Raw genomic sequence first — 18,791 nt, 5'->3', positions numbered from 1 at the left:
TCACTTTCATATGTTGTAAGTCGAAGTCCACTTGTCATTACAGCATTGACTACTTTACAATATTGCAACTTAGCTTGACAGAACAAATCAGTAATATATTTTGTTTGTGGAAGGTGAAGTTCCTCTACAATGTATTTCACTTAGATGCCCAAGAAATAATCCACAACACCAAGATCCTTTTAAGGCAAACTTCTTATTCTGTTATTCAAGCTAGTTTTCAATTCCTGCACTACCTTAGTGAACAAGGCTAAAGAAATTCTACTTTGATCTTGGGTTTCATCTGTAGTGATATGGTTGGTCTCCCCTAAATTTATTTATTTATTTTTTTGATAGACAAAGTGGACCATTAGAATAAAAACACACCAAAAAACAGGGGGCGCTCCCTATGTACACAGACGGTATACAAAGAAGGCCCAAAACAAGACAACAAAAGAAAGATAAAGCCTAAGAAGAAATAGTTAAACAACAACCCGATCACTAAGGTAATAGTTGAATCCGGAGACTTGTTCCCAATCCAAGAACTTCGGATCGATCTTGTCAATTGCTTCATCTCCAAGCTCCAAGAACTTCAGTGGAGGTGATTTCTTACCAAAAAAGGTGTCAAAACCTGCAAAGAGTCGCAAGAACTTGTTTATGCCAAATAACAAAACTGTTTTTGTCCAATTTCAATTTGGAGAAGGATGAAGAAGCTGCCCTGGCAAAAACAAAAGAACTTTGATTCAGAGGAGAGTTTGGCCCTGATGCCATTTCTAGAATCTAAAGAAACAAGAAAGAATTTTCTGTGAAATGAACTTTCATTCCTACGAGTAATTTATACATCAAATATCTTACATAGAGCTGATTACTAACCAATCCTCAGACAAACTACTAACACCTCCAATAGAGAACAACACATCTATTGACAGGTTCAACAAACTTAATGCAAGTTAGCAAGTTATTATCAACACATCTAACTACTATTTCTTAACAGCAGTACTCAACTTTCATAACTCCAGTGCTTGTCCGAGTTCACCAGCATATCCACTTCATTGAAGATCAGCCACTTCAAGGTCATGGTTCCAAGTTCCATGTTAGTACATCACCTGAACCTTCCCTTTTTTCTTTAACAGAGAAGTTGCTACTACAATTCCTTGAAAATTTTCCACTAAAACAAAATTCAGAACCTTCATCACAAAATGAAGTTTATTTATGCACAAATTTTCCTGGACAAGAGGCAGTGAACACTACTATATTCTATGGAGCACAATTACCATCATATATTGAAAAAGAATTATATCTCAGTTTCAATTATCAGTTCAGCGGCTGCAGCCATTGTACCAACCCCACCAATCCCCAGCAAAGCCAGAGCAAGCTCTTCTTCATTCCACTGCCTTAGCCCCTTGCTTAGTCTCTTCAATACATTGACGTCAACCTCCAGGACCCAGGTTGGAGTGCAACCAACCATCAGGCTTACAAACCCTGACACATATGCACGCCAAGTGGCACAATCACAACCCAGTGATATGTTCCCATCAAGGGCACTCGCAAGGAATTCCATATGGCTCCCAAGGATTTTTGGACGTCGCTTTGATGCTGACGATGATGAGTCCACACCCCACACAAAAGCTCCACAAAGCACTGTGAAGTATGCAAGTGCATACCCCCCAAGCATTGCAACCATTCCTCCTGACCCTTCTTCTTGTTCAGACCTGTGGACGGATATAAACCAAGATGGCAGAGTTTCTTTTATCAATGACTGAACCAGACCCAAGCCACCAGAGAGCCATACTAAAGAAGCTGCAAGTGAAGCAATGAGCTTCACTCTTGCCAGTGCTGCTCCAAGTGAAATTTGGCCATATTTCATTTCATTCTTAGCCTTCTTCAGCTTCTCTGATCTCTCTCCAGAAAGCTGACTACTTGCTATTTCTCTCACAAAATGCATCAAGAGGGAGACAATCTCTTCTGCCATGAAGACTACATCTCTGATAGACCGGTAGGCACGTAGATATAGAATCCCTGGGGCAACTGGAGAAATCCCACCACAAAAATGAGATCCAAATCCATGGCCAAGAAGGGCTCCCACACCACCATTGCTTGATATAGGAGTGGTTTTCAGGCCAAGTGTGGCAGTGAAGCAGCTTTTGAGAAGCTGTACCACTGCATCGCTGTTGTGGAGAAAGACTGTACGAGAAGCAGAAAAGACGAGGAAGTCACTCCAGCGCTTTGCCTTTTGGGTCCATAGGGAAGCTACAATTGGCATACAAGGCCATGGGCAATCTGCAGCAAGTGCCTCCAGGGCTGGGCCAGCCAGATTCAGAAAGCGCTGTGAGGCTCTGTCAATCTTATAGGTTATGGTGAGGCTAGCAAAAGCAGCCAAGGGCAGTGGCAGGGTAGCTGGAGAGTTTCCTCCTGCAGAAATACGAGTTTCAGTCATAATAATGAATAACTATCATCTAACAACAGAACAGTAATCATTCTAATTCATGCCATTTTGACAGCCAAAACCTCTCCCTGACAACATTTAAAGAGGATTATCTACAGACAATGCTTCAGCTCAAAATAAAGGGTGAACCAAGTGTATTTATCCATACTTTCAAGGCTCCCCACTTAAGGCACCATTCACTAGAACAGTAAGTCCAAGATGCTGCCTATGGGGTGGGGTGGGTTGGGGTAGGGCCCTTTGGTTCTTTTTCCTTCAAAGCATGCAATTTCATAAAACAAATAGAAGCATTAAGAACTTGTAATGGTCACAAGAGAAAACCTGCAGCAAGGCTTGGGACATCAACACCAGTGGCAGCTAGGATTTTCCTGATCTGTTCCTCAACATTAGACAGATTTGCAGCAGGGCTTGGCCAATCTGTTCCATTCATAAAAACTGGATTCCAGACACCTCGTGTTACTTCAGCCGAGAAGTAACTTATAATGGTTGCTAAAGATGCAGGAAGAAAATCAGCTAAATCTTTAAGCCCTGAAACAGTGAAATTTTCAAATTATTACACATATATACATGAAATAAGCCATGACAATTAGTGATGGTTTCTTTAGGATCGGGGACCACATTGAACCACACTGGAAACTTTTCTTATTTTCTTGGGTTCCCAATTCAATCAAATTACAATGTCAGAAAATATCTTAGGTACCCTGTTGGACTGACTTTTAATCGTCTGCCAGGAACTCTCAGGTGAACTTTATTAGAAAGGAAAAAAAATCCATGTGGTGTCTCCCTCTGAATGTGGATTTAGATCACAACAATCACAAAAAATGAAATGAGACACCAGACTGACCTGTAGCCAGTTCACGAGGAGACAGCCTTCCATGGGCACAGGCTGTTAAAGCAGCATCAACCACAAAAGGTACAACTTCCAGGATATCCCATGCAGGTAATTTAGGTCTTAAAGGATCGTCACTTCCAGGTCCAGATGAACTACTACTTCCAGAAGTTACAGAAGACAATGACTGACTCCCTCTATTAATTTTTCTGAACATCATGTTGAGAAGCCCATCAACAATCTGATGAACAGGTGTTCCATGAACAAGACCTGAGAGGGTTGAAGCTATACATGCTTGATGCTGTCGATACCAGACTTTTAGTTTTGGAAATGAGTCCAAAAATATGGGTTGTTCAGATGATGAACTTGCAACACCTGAGAATCTTGTTTTATTTCGATTGTGGATAGTTCCAGAAGATACTAGGTGGGAGTTTCGAACTAATAGGAGGTATTCAGGAGTTAGTTGGGATCCAACTGGGGGTACATCCCCCACACCATGTTCGAGAGGTGGATGATTAAACCTCCATAGCTTTAGAAGAAGAGTAAATGCATTTGAAAAGATAGCATGGGCATTGATTTCTTCCCCTGTTGTGAGTGTCCATGAGACATTGGGCACACATGACCCAAAAACTTCACAGATTGGCATCAATGAACCAGCTAGATGAGGGACCTGGAAAGCATGGCAGAAAAACCTCACAGATTAGCTGACAAAACATGAACTATGCAGGAAATACCATTGTTCATCAAAGTATCTGGTCAAACCAACTAAAATTTTTTTCTCTATCAGCATAGTAGATGTTTGGTCAGTAGAAGCTTAACATACCAAGCCATGTAATGAGAAAATCTGGACACAATCAACAGAAGCTATTCCAACAAGAAGTATGTTCAGCATTGGAGCATAAGCTATCAAATGGCTGTCACTCCCAGAATAATCTGCTGGAACTGGTGGAGAAAGTAATCTAGTAATGAAATGAACAATGTGTTCCTGCAAGCATGCAGACTAGAACGTAATTACATATTTAGGGCAGATGGGTAGTCTGCAAAAAATAAATAAATCTTTAAACAATGGATAAGGATGAGTTTTGGGTTGGAGATTTAAATAAATACACAGGCATTTATGAATATTGCCTGGTGGAATTAGGTATCAAAGATTTAAAAATTCCATTCAAGTGTAAAAACATTTGCCTCATACCTGTATATTCCAGCCCCGAATCAAAGAGGCTCCACAAAGGATAGTAGCAGCAGATATCTTCTCATCATCTGATCCTCTGACTGCAATCTCAAATACTTTCTCGAGCTCTGCTAAACTTCCATCAAATTGATGAGCTTAAATTCAGTTGCTTTACTGTTGAGTAAATTTACAAAAAAGAGCATCTGATATACCTGGCTTCAGGAAAGAAAACAGTGTAACTGAAGACCAGGCCATACGCAAGTATAAGGGAATCTAAAAGTTATCACATAGAGGTCACCCTTAATTCTTTTGTTGAATGGAACCATCATCAATTAACAGAATGAATTGAACATAGAATGTCCAACCTCATGATGTGGTCAAAATGTGCTCGAGGAACATTTTTTTTTTTTTTGCTTGATAAATAAAATGTGCTTGAGGAACATGGAAGTCAGTTTCATAATTTGCTTGCCCATCAAAATTGGCATCTAAGGGTTGGCTTGGGCATACAACCCCATCACTAAACCCCAAGGCATATCTTGCAGAGAATTCATCATTTAGAACCCAGTAAAAGTGATACCACAGGAATGTAAAATCACCAAGTAACATGGAACTTGACAAGGTCATTGACATGATATCTCTGAGTCTCAAAGTCAAAAGAGGAGCAGATATGAAACTTGATGACAGCAACTTAATAGGGAGAAGCTTTATGCAATAAGCCAAAACCCTAGGCCTCTTTTGTGGAATAATCATCATTCAAAAGTGAAGAAACTAAGAATAATTGAAATGTATATTCAATCGTATGTTTTTACATAATCAGGTTTCTATTTAACATGTACACAGAGAGAAAAATATGGAAACAAAAATAAAAATATGGAAAAAATAAAATCACACAAATCACCACAATATCTACCACAATTGGGGCCTCAATCACAATATCCTACAAATCATACCAGATTTCCACACTCCCCCCCAAGTTGGATCATAGATATTAATCATGTCCAACTTGCAAATAAAATCTTCAAAGCTTGATTTATGTAATCCCTTGGTGAATATATCTGCCAATTGTTCCCTTGTAGGGGTATAAGTCATGCAAATAGTCCCCTTCTCAATTTTCTCCTTTATAAAGTATCTATCCACTTCTATATATTTGGTCTTGTCGTGTTGAACAGGATAATGAAAAATAATAATGGCGGTTTTGTTGTCGCAATAGAGTTTGATGAGGAGTTCTACTGTAATGTGTAGTTCTTCCAATAGTTTCTGCAACCATAGTCCTTCACACATACCTTGTGCAACTACTCTGAATTCAGCCTCAGCACTGCTTCTGGCTACTACACTCTGCTTCTTACTTCTCCATGTTACTAGATTCCCCTAGACATAGGTACAATATCCGACAGTAGACCTTTTGTCTTCTGCTGATTCTGCCCAATCTGCATCTGTATAGATCTCTACCTTCTTACTGTCACCCTTCTTAAAGAATAGTCCTCTCCCTGGAGAACCCTTTAGATATCTGAGGATCTTATACACTGCTTCCAGGTGACTTTCCTTTGGTGAATGCGACTGGCTAACCACACTTATGGCGAAAGCAATGTCTGGTCTAGTGTGAGAAAGGTAGATCAGTCTACCTACTAGTCGCTGATATCTCTCTCCATCCACGGGTTTTCCGTCGCTTTCCGTCCTTTTTCTTGCCTTGATAGGAGTATCGCTTGGCTTGTAACCAAGCATGCCAGTTTCAGTCAACAAGTCAAGTACATACTTTCTCTGGGAAATACTAATGCCCTTCCTTGATCTGGCGATCTCCATTCCTAGGAAATACCGCATTTGACCCAGATCATTTACCTCAAACTCTGTGGCTAAGACCTTCTTCAACCTCCCTACTTCTCTTGTGTTATCTCCAGTGAGAATGATGTCATTGACATACACGATTAGGGTGGTCATCCTTCCATCGTTGGACTATTTGAAGAACATAGTATGATCCGACTGTCCCTATTGGTATCCTTGGTTCTTAATCACCTTTGCAAATCTATCGAACCATGCTCTCGGTGATTGCTTGAGACCATATAAAGATTTCTTCAATTTGCATACCCTAATTTCTTTTTCTTCCTTACAAAACCTTGGTGGTAGTGTCATAAACACTTCTTCTTCCAGCTCACCATTCAAAAAGGCATTCATGATATCGAACTGATGGAGTGGCCAATCTAGGTTTGTTGCCAAGGATAAGAGAACTCGTATAGTGTTCAACTTTGCCACTGGTGCAAATGTCTCGGTATAGTCGATGTCGTAGGTCTGAGTGAAACCCTTTGCAACCAGGCGTGCTTTGTATCGTTCTACTGTGTCATCCGCCTTATATTTCACTGTGAATACCCATTTACAGCCCACTGGTTTCTTCCCTCTTTGCAAAGTCATCACTTCCCAAGTCCCATTTTTTTCCAATGCCCTTATTTCTTCCATCACTGCCTCTTTCCATTCTGAAATCTCCAAGGCTTCTTGAATGTTTTTAGGAATCTGGATTCTATCAAGGTTAGTTGTAAAAGCACGACACTTTGCAAAAAGAGCATTATAAGACACAAATTTCGAGATAGGATGGAGAGTACAGGAACGAGGTTGCTTCCTAAGAGCAATAGGTAAGTCATCTGTTACCTGATCAGGATTGGAGCCAAACTCCCGAGGGGTTAGAACTATCACCGGTTCTGACTCTTTTAGTGTTTCGGAGGTGAGTATCTCATTGGACTTCGATTTTGGCCTCCTTGGGTAGACGAGTGTTTCCTTATTTGTCTGTATTTCTGTATCTCTCCCTGAGTTCAAGTGTCCTTCTGTATTAGGCGAAGGGGTAGATATAAGGCACGGAGTGGATTTGAACACAACAACATCAAGGTAGTCTAATGTTAAGGGTGGTCTTGCTTCACTCACGGACTCCCCCTGAAGCGAGTAGTAGGGAGTATGCTCAAAGAATGTGACATCTAGGCTAACATATAATTTCTGTGAAATTGGGTCATAGCATTTGTAACCCTTTTGTATGGAAGAGTAGCCAAGAGAGACACATTTAAGTGCTGGGATCCAATTTGTTCCGCTTAGGTGCGTGAATGTGGACAAACACGGTGGACCCAAAGACACAAAGTGGAATATGTGCACCGAGTCTAGAATGGGGAAAAAACTCTTGGAATTTCTAGAGGGGTGTGACAAAAGATAGGACCCAACTAGGCATTCGGTTAATAAGGTATGTGACTGTCAAAATGGAGTCACCCCAAACTTGTGAGGGCATGTGAGAGGTAAACAACAAGGCACGAGCAACTTCAAGAATATATCTATTTTTCCATTCTGCAACCCCATTTTGTTGAGGGGTGTCAGAGCAAGAACTTTGATGGATAATACCATTTTCTTGTAGGTAAGTGCTCAAGAAGTGATTGAAATACTCAATACCATTATCAGTACGAAGAATTTGAATTTTGATGTGAAACTGAGTTTGTATCATAGAGTGAAAGTTCATGAAGACTGATCGAACCTTAATAGATTTTATAGAGTGGGTGTGTATGCATTAAGGGAGAGGATTTTTTTTGTTTTTTCCCTTGTTGTATGGACCCTTTTGTGAGGGGGTAAGTCCCTTTATACTGTAATTCGGTGGGTCGCTATTTTAGCGCCTCTTTGCAATACAATTATATACTTATTGATCAAAAAAAAAAAAAAATGAAGACTGATCAAACCTCGGTTTTTATCAGTCAACAAATATACCCAACACAGGCGAGTGTGATCATCAATAAAAGTAATAAACCATTTTTTACGAGTCCTATTAGGGGTACGTGAGGGTCCCCATAGATCACTATGAATTAGAGTAAATGGTATGGATGGTTTATACTTAGATTTAGGAAAAGACGCACGATAGTGTTTGGCAAGTTCACACACTTCACACTGAAAATCCCATGAACCTTTATTTGAACATAGTGAAGGAAATAAATGTTGCAAGCACTGAAAACTAGGATGACCCATCCTTTTGTGCCATAACAAAAGTTCACTTTCCCCAGGACGAGATGCAGAATTACAAATAGTAGGACACTATCCAAGCACATCAGTTTCATCGAAGTAATATAGACCCTCACGTTCCTTAGCATTGCTAATCGTCTTCCCCGATAATAGGTCCTGAAAAACACAATGAGAGGGTAGGAATTTAGCTGAGCAATATGACTATTTGGTTAACTGGCTAATAGACAGTAAATTGCAAGATAAATTAGGAACATGTAGGACAGGGTTGAGAGTAATAGACTCAGAAATACAAATACTCCCTTTGCCAACAACTGGGGATAAAGTACCATCTGCAATTTTTACTTTTAAATTACCGGCACAGGGAGAGTATGTAGAAAATAAATTATGAGCATTAGTCATATGATCAAATGCACTAGAGTCAATAATCCAGGGAGTAATATGAGACATGGTGCTAAGAGCTGTCAAAAAGGTACCTTTATGGGCTAAAGAACCAGAGGACAAAGTAGTAGAAGACTGACCAGAGGCCTGGAAATTAGAAAAAAGCTCATAATTTCGCAAACTGGTCGGAATTAAACCCCACACTAGAAGTTGACTAATGAATTTCTATGGGTGTTTTGTCTACCTGGGTTTCGATGGAGGCCTGATGACTATGGGCTTTATTGGGTTGTCTGGGCTTCCAATCCGCGGGCTTGCCATGTAAAGTCCAACAAGTGTCTTTAGTGTGGCCCATTTTGCTCACAATAGGCCCTTTTCGATTGTCTTAGGCCTGATCCAGCGTGAGGCCCACGGGTTACAAGGGATGAAGCCTCAAGCCCAGTCATGAGATGTTCCCTCAACATCACTCTCCTTCTGCTTTCCTCTCATTGCACCTAGGAGAAGACCTCTCGGATGGAAGGCAGCACCGACAACTGAGAACTCTGTGCCTGACATTGTCAAGCTCGCGGTTCAACCCCGCTAGAAACTCGAAGACTCTCTTGTTCTCCATCTTCTTCTTGAAGCACACACTGTCGCCCGTGAACTCCCATTCCTCTTCGCAGTTGAGATCGAGATCTTACCACAAACCTAGCATCTTGGTGTAGTATTCTGTGACTTCCCAAACTCCTTGCTTCATTTGCCAAAGCCGCGTCTTGAGTTCAAAGATTTGGGAAACATTCTCGGCATCGGAGTATGTTTCCCGTATCGCATCCCACACATCCTTTGTCATCGGGAGAAACATATACGTTTTGCCAATGGTTGGCTTCATGGAGTTAATCAAGCATGAGGTGATGAAGGAGTTTTCGGACCGTCATTTCTAGGATGTTGTTGCATCGGTCGAAGGTGGTCGTCGAGTCTCGCCGGTAAGAAACCCTAGCTTTCCCTTTCCGTCAATTATAAGCTTGGTTGTCTGTGCCCACTCTCTGTAATTCTTACCATTCAATTTTTCAATGGTAAGATGGAGTGGGGAGTTGTCGAATGCACCGGCCGAGCCCATTGAGGAGTTTATCTCCGACTCTCTTTCATGGGTTGCCGATTGGCTGGACTCATGGTTATCTCCTTTTTGGGCAGCCATGAATTGATTAGGGTTTTAGAGCAATCCGGGCTCTAATACCATGAAGAAACTGAGAATAATTGAATTGTATATTCAATCGTATGTTTTTACATAATCGGGTCCCTATTTAACATATACACAGAGAGCAAAATATGGAAACAAAAATAAAAATATGGAAAAAATAAAATCACACAAATCACCACAATATCTACCACAATTGGGGCCTCAATCACAATATCCTACAAATCACCTCCAAATCATACCGGATTTCCACAAGAAGCAAATTACAAAGAAACTGCATCAATGCAAATTGCCGTCAAATGGAACTACATAGGGTCATTGCTATTGTAATGGACTAATGGTAGCTCTAGTTCTCAAATTAAGCAAAGAAGCACAGATGATTGATGGCAATAGATCAACCACTAGAAATGTTGTACAAATGCGACTCCAATTAAAATAATATGGATTAATTAGCTGTAACCTTTAAGAGGGATAAGTGTAAGTTTACCTTGAAGCTGGAGTTGAAACCAAAGCATTTATCATTACTGGAGAAAGTGGGGCCCCCTTCATAAATGATGACCAACCAAGCACTTGAGGAGGAATGCTATGAGGTATTTGGTTGATGCGTCCATTCACATAGCCTGGCCAGAAATATGCTGATGTGTCCAACAGATTTCTGGCAATGCAAGCCTCAACTATTAGATGGCGCATGTTTCCAGCTGCAAACAAGGATACAAGATGGACTAGGATTAAGAAACTTAATAATACCACAAACAGAAACACTGATCCAAAAGCAAAAACAACATGCAGCGTAACCTTGAAGTCAAATAGGGACCTTAAAATACCTGTGAGTAAGAGAAGAACCTTCACAAATTTCAAAACAGAGATTATAAAGTTAAAAAAAAAAATCTTAGCTACCCAACAAGTAGATCAAAACTATATGATACATTCAAAGGTCCGACCAAGAGTTCAGAATTTCAGATTTTTTTTCTTTATTTTTGATTGAAGAGAATGGGTTCAGTTCATTAGAATCAACTGTTGTGCTTCAATATAGTTTATTTATTTAAAATTTCATTCATCCTAGATTAAGCAGATAGTTTATTGGAATTAGGCTCACTGGCCCTCACATGGTTTTTGTTAAACAGGCATAAAGGGTGGTGTGTAGGCATAGAAAATCACTTTACCATGTAAGATAGAAAAGTTAACTCTCTCTCTCTCATGAGAAATTCAGAAGATTTACCTTTATAAGACATCTAATCCTATTCTATTTGAGGTGTCTTTGCACTGCCAACCTCCTCACATGAGGTCGCTTAGGGAGGCGTCCAGATACCAAACAAAGAAGAGTATGTTGGTGTCTCTTCTTCTGTAAGTTCATTTACAGACCAACCTCTCCTGTATACTTGTTCTTCAAAGAAAAAGCAATACTTGTCTAGTTCTCTTCAGAAAATGCTAATACATTTCTATCTGGTTTCTAGGAATGGGAAATCTGAATGAATGCTGTCAAGGATTTACAACTGTGTTTTGCATTTGATCTCTACTTTCAATCTCCCATTATTTATTTTACAACTTCGAAGATTTTTCAAGACTTCAAAAAGATTCCTATTCCTATATTGTAATCATCATTTCTTAGTTGGGAGATGAATAAGATTGCAGGAGCTCTGTCATGCATGCAAGTATTAGGGGTTTCAACCAACAACCCCACAGAAACTGATATAGTAAGGATAAACTCCAAGGAACATGGAAGTGGAATCAAATGAAATCCAAGTCATCATGGTGGGGTTACTGATTTGATTTTAAGTTGCCTTTGTTCTCTAACATCAATCTTATCAAATCATCATCAGGATATTAGGTTCCTTTTGACAGCCAAGAAAAATCCAGTGAAGCATGGATCTAACGATAAGGTCAATCAGAATGACTCACATAAGATACTCATGGGAGGCACTCTGAGTGGACCTAACCTCAGTACCATGCACCTAAACTACATGTGATAGACTACAATGTTAATTTAAACTTTTCCCAAGCTGAAAAGTTTCTTTGAATTTCCTGATGACATATAAGAATCGTATTTTACTTACAACAGTTGATTGGCATATCTTTCATGCTGATGAATTCAAAGTATGCACTCCCAACATTGATGCCTGAAACAAGCATCATCGCTTTTGCAGCAGCTTGGTTGGCCGCAGAAATAACAGATTGGGGTGGAGTCAGCAAGCCCTCATAGTCACCCAGCATCTGTAAGCTGGAAACTAAATCCTTGCGACACTTCCCTGGAACATGCTTTTCTTTCCAGTGATTTGTGGGGTGGCATTCTGTCTCATCACTTGGTGCACTTTCCTCCTCCTCAATAAGATCAGCAACCACAAGAGTCGTGATAGAGAGTAACAAGCACAAGCGAGTATCAAGGCGAGGCATAGGACCCTCAATGGGATCCCTTTCCTGACAATAGTAGAAAAATAGAATAAGAAACATCAATTAAAGAAACTTCTTGAAATAGAAATATGTGACACCCACTAAAACTCAGAGGATGATGCTCCCTCACACTCACAACGGTCAATCCAGTCCTCCAGTTGATCAAGATGGTTCAATAAGGAGCCACTTACACAGGTATAGAGTAAAGTTCTCAGATCTAAAGGACACATCCTCAGATGCATTCTCTTTTACACAATCACCAGCATCCACAATGCTGCCAACCCCAAGGCAAGATCTAGGTCAATCCTAACCCCAGTTGACATCGAAATGAATATCCTAGAATTTCGTTACAATACTGAAATTTTTCAGCAAAACCACACAAATTAACTAACCTAGCATTAAATTAACTTGAAATTTTTAAATGTTAATTCAAGGTTGGTTTCAGACAGAAGAACCACAAGGACTGTATAAGGTGTAGGGGCTTTTGCATGAGTACATCAAGGAAGCAACATAATTTTATCATCATGAAAATTTAACATAAATTTGTATCACTATTCATGGAAAAATAAAGTCATCGGTTCAGCTTTAATCAGTCCTGACCCTTTGAACAAGACGAAGAGCTGCAATCCAAAGACCCAAAAAGGTGTCATGCCAGGTGGTGCCATTAATTGCTTGAAGAACCTTTATCAAACCTGTAAAAAATAAAAACATGGATTTACATATGATAGTAACTGTTTTGTATATTCCAGTGAAAAAAATATTTCAAGGATACAGGACAAAAACTTATTTACCTGTAATAGTTTCAATAGCACTTGTTGCAGAAACTAGCGATCCATCCATGGCATCTTCTAATACTAGATCGAGAGGAAGCCAAAGAGCAGAGCGACTAGCCCCATGGCAGAGACCAGCAGAAGAAGCCAGAGATCCAAAAGCCATAACTGCATGGAACTTTTGCAGGGAACTTGATTTACATTTCCGAGACAAGACTATGCAAGTGTCTGATGTCAAGTGCAGAAGAGCCTCCGGAGTTATAACTTTTGAATTTCTCAATGCAGATGAATTTGCTCCAAGCAGCTGTATCCGCTGGAGGAAAACAACCCAATGTGTGGGCCTGGCAAAGCAGCAAAGGGGTAAAAAGTAAAATATCCCTCACTCAAGTCAAATTCTGTGGGGGACAAGGATTTAGTAATGGAAAAAAACATGATAACCTGTACAAAAAAAATATGGCCCTCTATGGAATAGAAAGGCAAAGTAAACTCGTGCAGCGAATCCCAACTAGTTGTGAGAAGATTTTATAATGTGAATTGAGTTGAGTATTTTGCATTCAAAAGATATGTCAAAATCCAAACGAAATTCACCAATAAAAAAGAAGAATTGTAGAAGGGCACACAGTTCTTACATGTTTCGGCGCGCCAAGTATAAAATCTTAGAAGTTGCTTTATTTTGCAAAAATTGCCCAATTAAATCAATGGCCATGACTGTATTTATTTTCTGCAATCTTTCATGAAGGTCAGTCCTCTTCTCATCATAATCATCATGACTGTCTATTTCCATGTCATTAGCCCATTTAGACTTCTTTTCTGGGGTTAGTTCAATCAATCCTTCGTCATCTAATGATGCGTCAAGCAACATCAGTACCATCGAAAAAATAAATTCAACCACAAGAATCCCCGGTTCGCTAGCTTGCAGACCAAATGCCAAGGAAAGATGAAGAACACTGTCTATGAATTTCATGTCTCTGCATGAAGAAAATAGATCAGAAATCACAAAAATAAATAATGATCATTATTAGTAGAATATGATATGGAACATCACAAATAGTCATATTTATCTTCTTCTTTTTTTTTTTTTGATAGGTAAAAAAAAGTGTACATATATAAAGAAAGGGGGCCCAAAAGGCATCCCAAAGCACACAGGAAGTATACAACAAAATCCTGAAGGCAAAACCAAAAGCAAAGAGGGGTGACAAAAAAACAACACCCACCCTCACCTAGAGCCCAACCAAAAACACTTTGTCCAAGACCAGAAATTACAAACAAAAGAGTTTTTTAACCTCTAGATCGATAGCTCCTCGTTCTCAAAGGCAAGCTTGTTTCTTCCTTCCAAGTAGATCAAGTAGGTCAAAATAATTTTTTGAAGCAGTTAGGCATATTTGTCTCATGTAGGTCAAAAGAATAGAAAATCAAAACAGTAACAATCATAATGTACTAACTGCTCAAGTAGGACAAAAGAATAGCACTAACTGCTCCAAAACAGATTTTTTTTCTAAATGGCTTAATAATTGACTAAACGTGTAGGGAGCAAAAAAAATTTAAAAGAAACAAAACAAGAGATTTCATGCAACCTAAATTCAGGGTTGCATGCATTTTCTGAAACAGATTACAGACATGCGAAACACTAGAGTAAATAAATATGTTGCAGAAACTTTTGATAGATCTGGGCTGCAGATGGAAGAAATGATAAAATAAAATGACAACTTGGTGGCAGTTGTATGCCACAGGCACTGATCCTTAGAGCAATTTTCAACTACCTCTCGGTATTCTACTTATCTTGAATGCTCTCTTCTTCAACATCACCAAACCTTTATGATTATCATTCTACAACTATTTTCTATGTCCTTTTTATTAGTTTGACTTGAAGTTGACAAAGTTGCATACTATACCCAATACATGGGAAAGCATTATGATGAGAGTATTTTTCAGTTGTCAAAGTATGCAGCCCATTAACATTTTGGTTAGTCACAACAGCTACATAGTACAGAATTCTACCTGCGCAAGGCAGCAACCTGGGTGTCGCCTAGTTTAATAAGTATATATTAAGTAATCCAAGTGAGTGTCACTTATCAAAAAAAAGTAATGCAAGTGTCACACGTAATACACAATTCAGGAAATGCAAGTGTTACAAGTAATCCAAATATGATTAAAACACAGAAGATTTGCTACTAATGTTCATTGACGAATTGAAACAATATTCCTAACTTAGACTGAATGCAATATCTTCATGTCATATTCAAGGTACCTACATGAATAAATCAATAATAGCATTTTCCTGTTTTGGCATATCCATCACAAGGTAGAATTAATCATCAAGAAGAGTAATAACCACATAATATTGATAAATTCTCTTATATCTGAAGTTTAAAGAGGACAAAGTGGCAAATTAAAGGATATTGACATTGTGGAACAAGTAGAATATTACTTACTCTGTTCTTCACATAGCAAAACAAAAATCAAACTCACTTTTGATAATTTGGGCCATCAATTAGAGATTTAAGTGTGAAGGCATGTCTCTTAATGAGTTCCAAATAAAGCCTATATGCTGTTGGACGAGAATGCCGACTTGGAATGACCCTGTAAAAATTCGACAATATAATAATTGTCATAATGATGCACCATTGAAAAATAAATGGAATAAGAACTAGGAAACAAAAATTCTCTTCAGGAAGCACTTTGTTATTTGACAGAATGTAATACCATTTTGCAATTCTAAACTAAATTATACTGATTTCAAGAGGTGAAGAAGTACAAAATGACAAAAAGGCATTAAGGCCTCAGAAATTGTGGGATTACAAAGATACCTTAAAAAACAAATGAACTGCAGCAAAACCAACAGATCCAGATTAAACATACATGGAATTTGTTCTCATCCCAATGTTATATTAAACTCAAAGCTACCACAAGAACAAGAAGCAATTCAGCCAGTTACTAACCTCAAAGCCTAGAAACTACCAAAATAGTAAAGTCATTAAAGTCATCATCGACATTGCCAAGCTCCTCCATACAGCAGAAAATAGTCAAAAATTGCAAAGAGTTCCCAATAAATAAGTACTACATAGGAGGATGCAAGAAACTTAAGGCAGAAGACTAAGAAGAAACCTGTGGACAGGAGGAAACGAAAACTCCATGCAACTGTACTTAACCATTTGACTTCGTTATGTTAAGTTCTTCACATTTGAGAAAAAAGAAAACACAAAGACAACAAAAACAACAACAAAGACATAAAACTCAAAATTCAGTTTCCTTTTCTTTTCCTCCATGTTCTCATAAAAAAATGTCTGCTCTATACATCAGTGGACCCATTTTAAAAAATGTCATAAATGGGAGAAACAAGCGTATTATTAAAGAGAATGACTCCAACCAGCACGGAAACAACATGTAAAATGGTAGGAATACTGCCAAAAGAAGAAAAACGGAAAGGAAAAAGAAGGAAGAGAAACAATCACTACCACCTACTGGTTGGTTGCCGAGAAAGATGAAGACAGAAAATGAAACACTATCTTGAGAATTTCGTCTTTTGATCCTTTTGTTTTCGAATAGTTGCAAAATCTCCGCTCAACTAAGCCACTAGTTGTAGGTAGCAACCTTGATGGGAGTTTTTCCATGTTGCTTTACCAAACAGTGAAAAAGATCAAGATTCAAAATTCGATTTTCTGTTTTGCTTTCCCACAAACCAATCACCGAAACATGCCAACCCAAATCAAAACTTATGAAAACCCACATAGCAAATGATCAAAAAATTAACATAAAAACCAATGCCAACAATCTCCAACACCCCACCCATTTAGAATCATTTAAAAAAAAAAAAAAAAAACACCCACAACAGAACAGCCAAAAAGCTCCCCATAAAACAAAATCACAAACAAAACAAAAACAACATCCGAGAAGAGAGACCTGGTAGAAAGCAGAGCTAGAACGGGCATGGGAGGCACGATCTTTATCATCAAAGCCTTCTCCAGAAACTTCCAGGCAATTGGAACATTGTTTCCCCAACAGATATGCGAAACCAGAAGGTTTGCGACCTCCACCGAGGGCAGCGACACTCCCGCCGAACTCAAACTCGACAACAACTGTACGGCCCAAAGCAGAGGATCACTACCCTTTTCCTGTGCCACGTTGGTGTGCTCTAGGATATTGTCCCATATACTGGTGTGTACGGACACCGCCATTTCTCGGTCCTGGTGTCGGCTCCGAAACGCCGAAACTTCGGGATGAGAATTACAGATTTACAGTACGTCGGCCATGGCCGGGCCTCTGGTCTTTGTGACTCCTGAAATTTGCAATATAATTGGGTCTGATATGTAAAAAGTCAACAGAATGAGGGGCATCAGTGGGATTAAAATATCATTGTGAGACCCAATTAATAATGAACCATTGTAGATCATACTTTATCACATCCTAGTACACTGTGAACTTACCATTTTGGCCCTGAACAATTGTAGGGTTTACTAAAATGTCTGGGGGGCAACTTGATCCTTTTAGCCACCCTTTTGAGAAGATTTGGGGATTATACGGCGGCATCCAAATTCATTCCCCTCTTGGCAACCAAGACCCAAGTTCCAACTTCCAAGTAACCTTTTCCCTTTTGGGGTCAACATGTGTGGGTAAAATTGTAATTTTATTAATTAAATTATGAACCTATTTTACATATTAGGTAACTCTCCCTTTGGAAAGCATCTTACCGTTTAAAAAAGGTAAATGTCAATTATATCTCCGTTATAACCCTTCACTATCTATAATGAAATCTAAATATTTGGATGATAGTATAAATAAATAAGATTAAAATAGAATAGTATGATCGAACGAGACTCGATATACAACAATAAAACTTAAAAATATATATATATGACAACAATTGATCGATACTTTTTTGATGAAAACTTAATTTTTGATATTATATTATTATTATGGTATGACCCTTTAAAAATTAAGATGAATATGTATAACAAGCCATGAAACATGTTTTTTTCTTGATAAGTAAACATAGTGAGCAACCTCTTCTAATTTTTTAATTAAATAATGAACCTATTTTTAGGTATATGGGAATTCAATCTATTTGGATAATTTTTCAAGTATTACATGTTAAATAATCGAGTCAATATCTATCAATTTCTTTATGTATATTTGAATATGTATAATAAAATATGAATCATTGAATCATGTTACAAATAAATAAGATTAAAATTGATTGAGACTTAATATAAAGTATATACGTGACACCAATTAATTAATACTTTTTTAATGCTTATTAAAAGAAAAATAAATAAAAAGCTTTTGATAGCACAAAATTGTGGTACGACCTATAAAAATTAAAATGAATGTCACTTATAAACTAATAAATGTATATAATTGTATGACAAGCCATGAAACAAGTTCTTTCCCTGCGAGGAAATAAAGTGAGCAGCCTCTTCAAAGTTCAAAGTTCAAACCATAAATCATCATCCAATCTTTTAGGTTTTTCTTTCCCCCATCTTCCTCATAATGCCCACCACCAAACCCCAAACACTCAATACAATCCCAACCCTCTCTTTTGCAGATTTTTGCCCACTGTTCCTTATATTGTGGGACAGTGCCCTTAAAAAAATGTGGTGGTTAGGGTAGGTAGGGGATGAAGACAGGGTCTTGTAGACATGACACGGTTGGTGGTGGCAAGTGATGAATCATGACATTGCTTTGGATATAGG

At 38.6% G+C, this 18,791-nt stretch overlaps 1 protein-coding gene across 3 annotated transcripts; it reads right to left on the bottom strand.

The window, feature by feature from the left end:
* Positions 1 to 321: 321 nt before the first annotated feature.
* LOC117914555 (mediator of RNA polymerase II transcription subunit 33A) lies at positions 322 to 17,445 on the bottom strand. Of its 3 annotated transcripts, none has more exons than XM_034829907.1 (12): positions 17,002 to 17,445; positions 15,571 to 15,681; positions 13,731 to 14,069; positions 13,123 to 13,442; positions 12,932 to 13,023; positions 11,998 to 12,358; positions 10,431 to 10,641; positions 4,441 to 4,555; positions 4,072 to 4,248; positions 3,264 to 3,918; positions 2,741 to 2,947; positions 322 to 2,388 (listed from the first exon to the last, which is right to left on the bottom strand). In XM_034829907.1, exons 1-12 carry the CDS (start codon positions 17,274 to 17,276, stop codon positions 1,271 to 1,273), a joined length of 3,981 nt encoding a protein of 1,326 aa, XP_034685798.1. In that variant the 5' UTR covers positions 17,277 to 17,445; the 3' UTR covers positions 322 to 1,270. The 3 variants fall into 3 exon arrangements, with proteins under 3 accessions (XP_034685798.1, XP_034685799.1, XP_034685800.1); XM_034829908.1 differs by having other exon boundaries at positions 4,072 to 4,233; positions 17,002 to 17,444; XM_034829909.1 differs by lacking the exon at positions 17,002 to 17,445 and having other exon boundaries at positions 15,534 to 15,619.
* Positions 17,446 to 18,791: the final 1,346 nt, after the last annotated feature.

This window comes from Vitis riparia, chromosome 5 (assembly GCF_004353265.1).
Source record: "Vitis riparia cultivar Riparia Gloire de Montpellier isolate 1030 chromosome 5, EGFV_Vit.rip_1.0, whole genome shotgun sequence".
In the NCBI taxonomy this organism is placed as follows: Eukaryota; Viridiplantae; Streptophyta; class Magnoliopsida; order Vitales; family Vitaceae; genus Vitis; species Vitis riparia.
The sequence above is the reverse complement of the archived record's forward strand: the minus strand, read 5'-3'. Positions and strand labels throughout refer to the sequence as shown.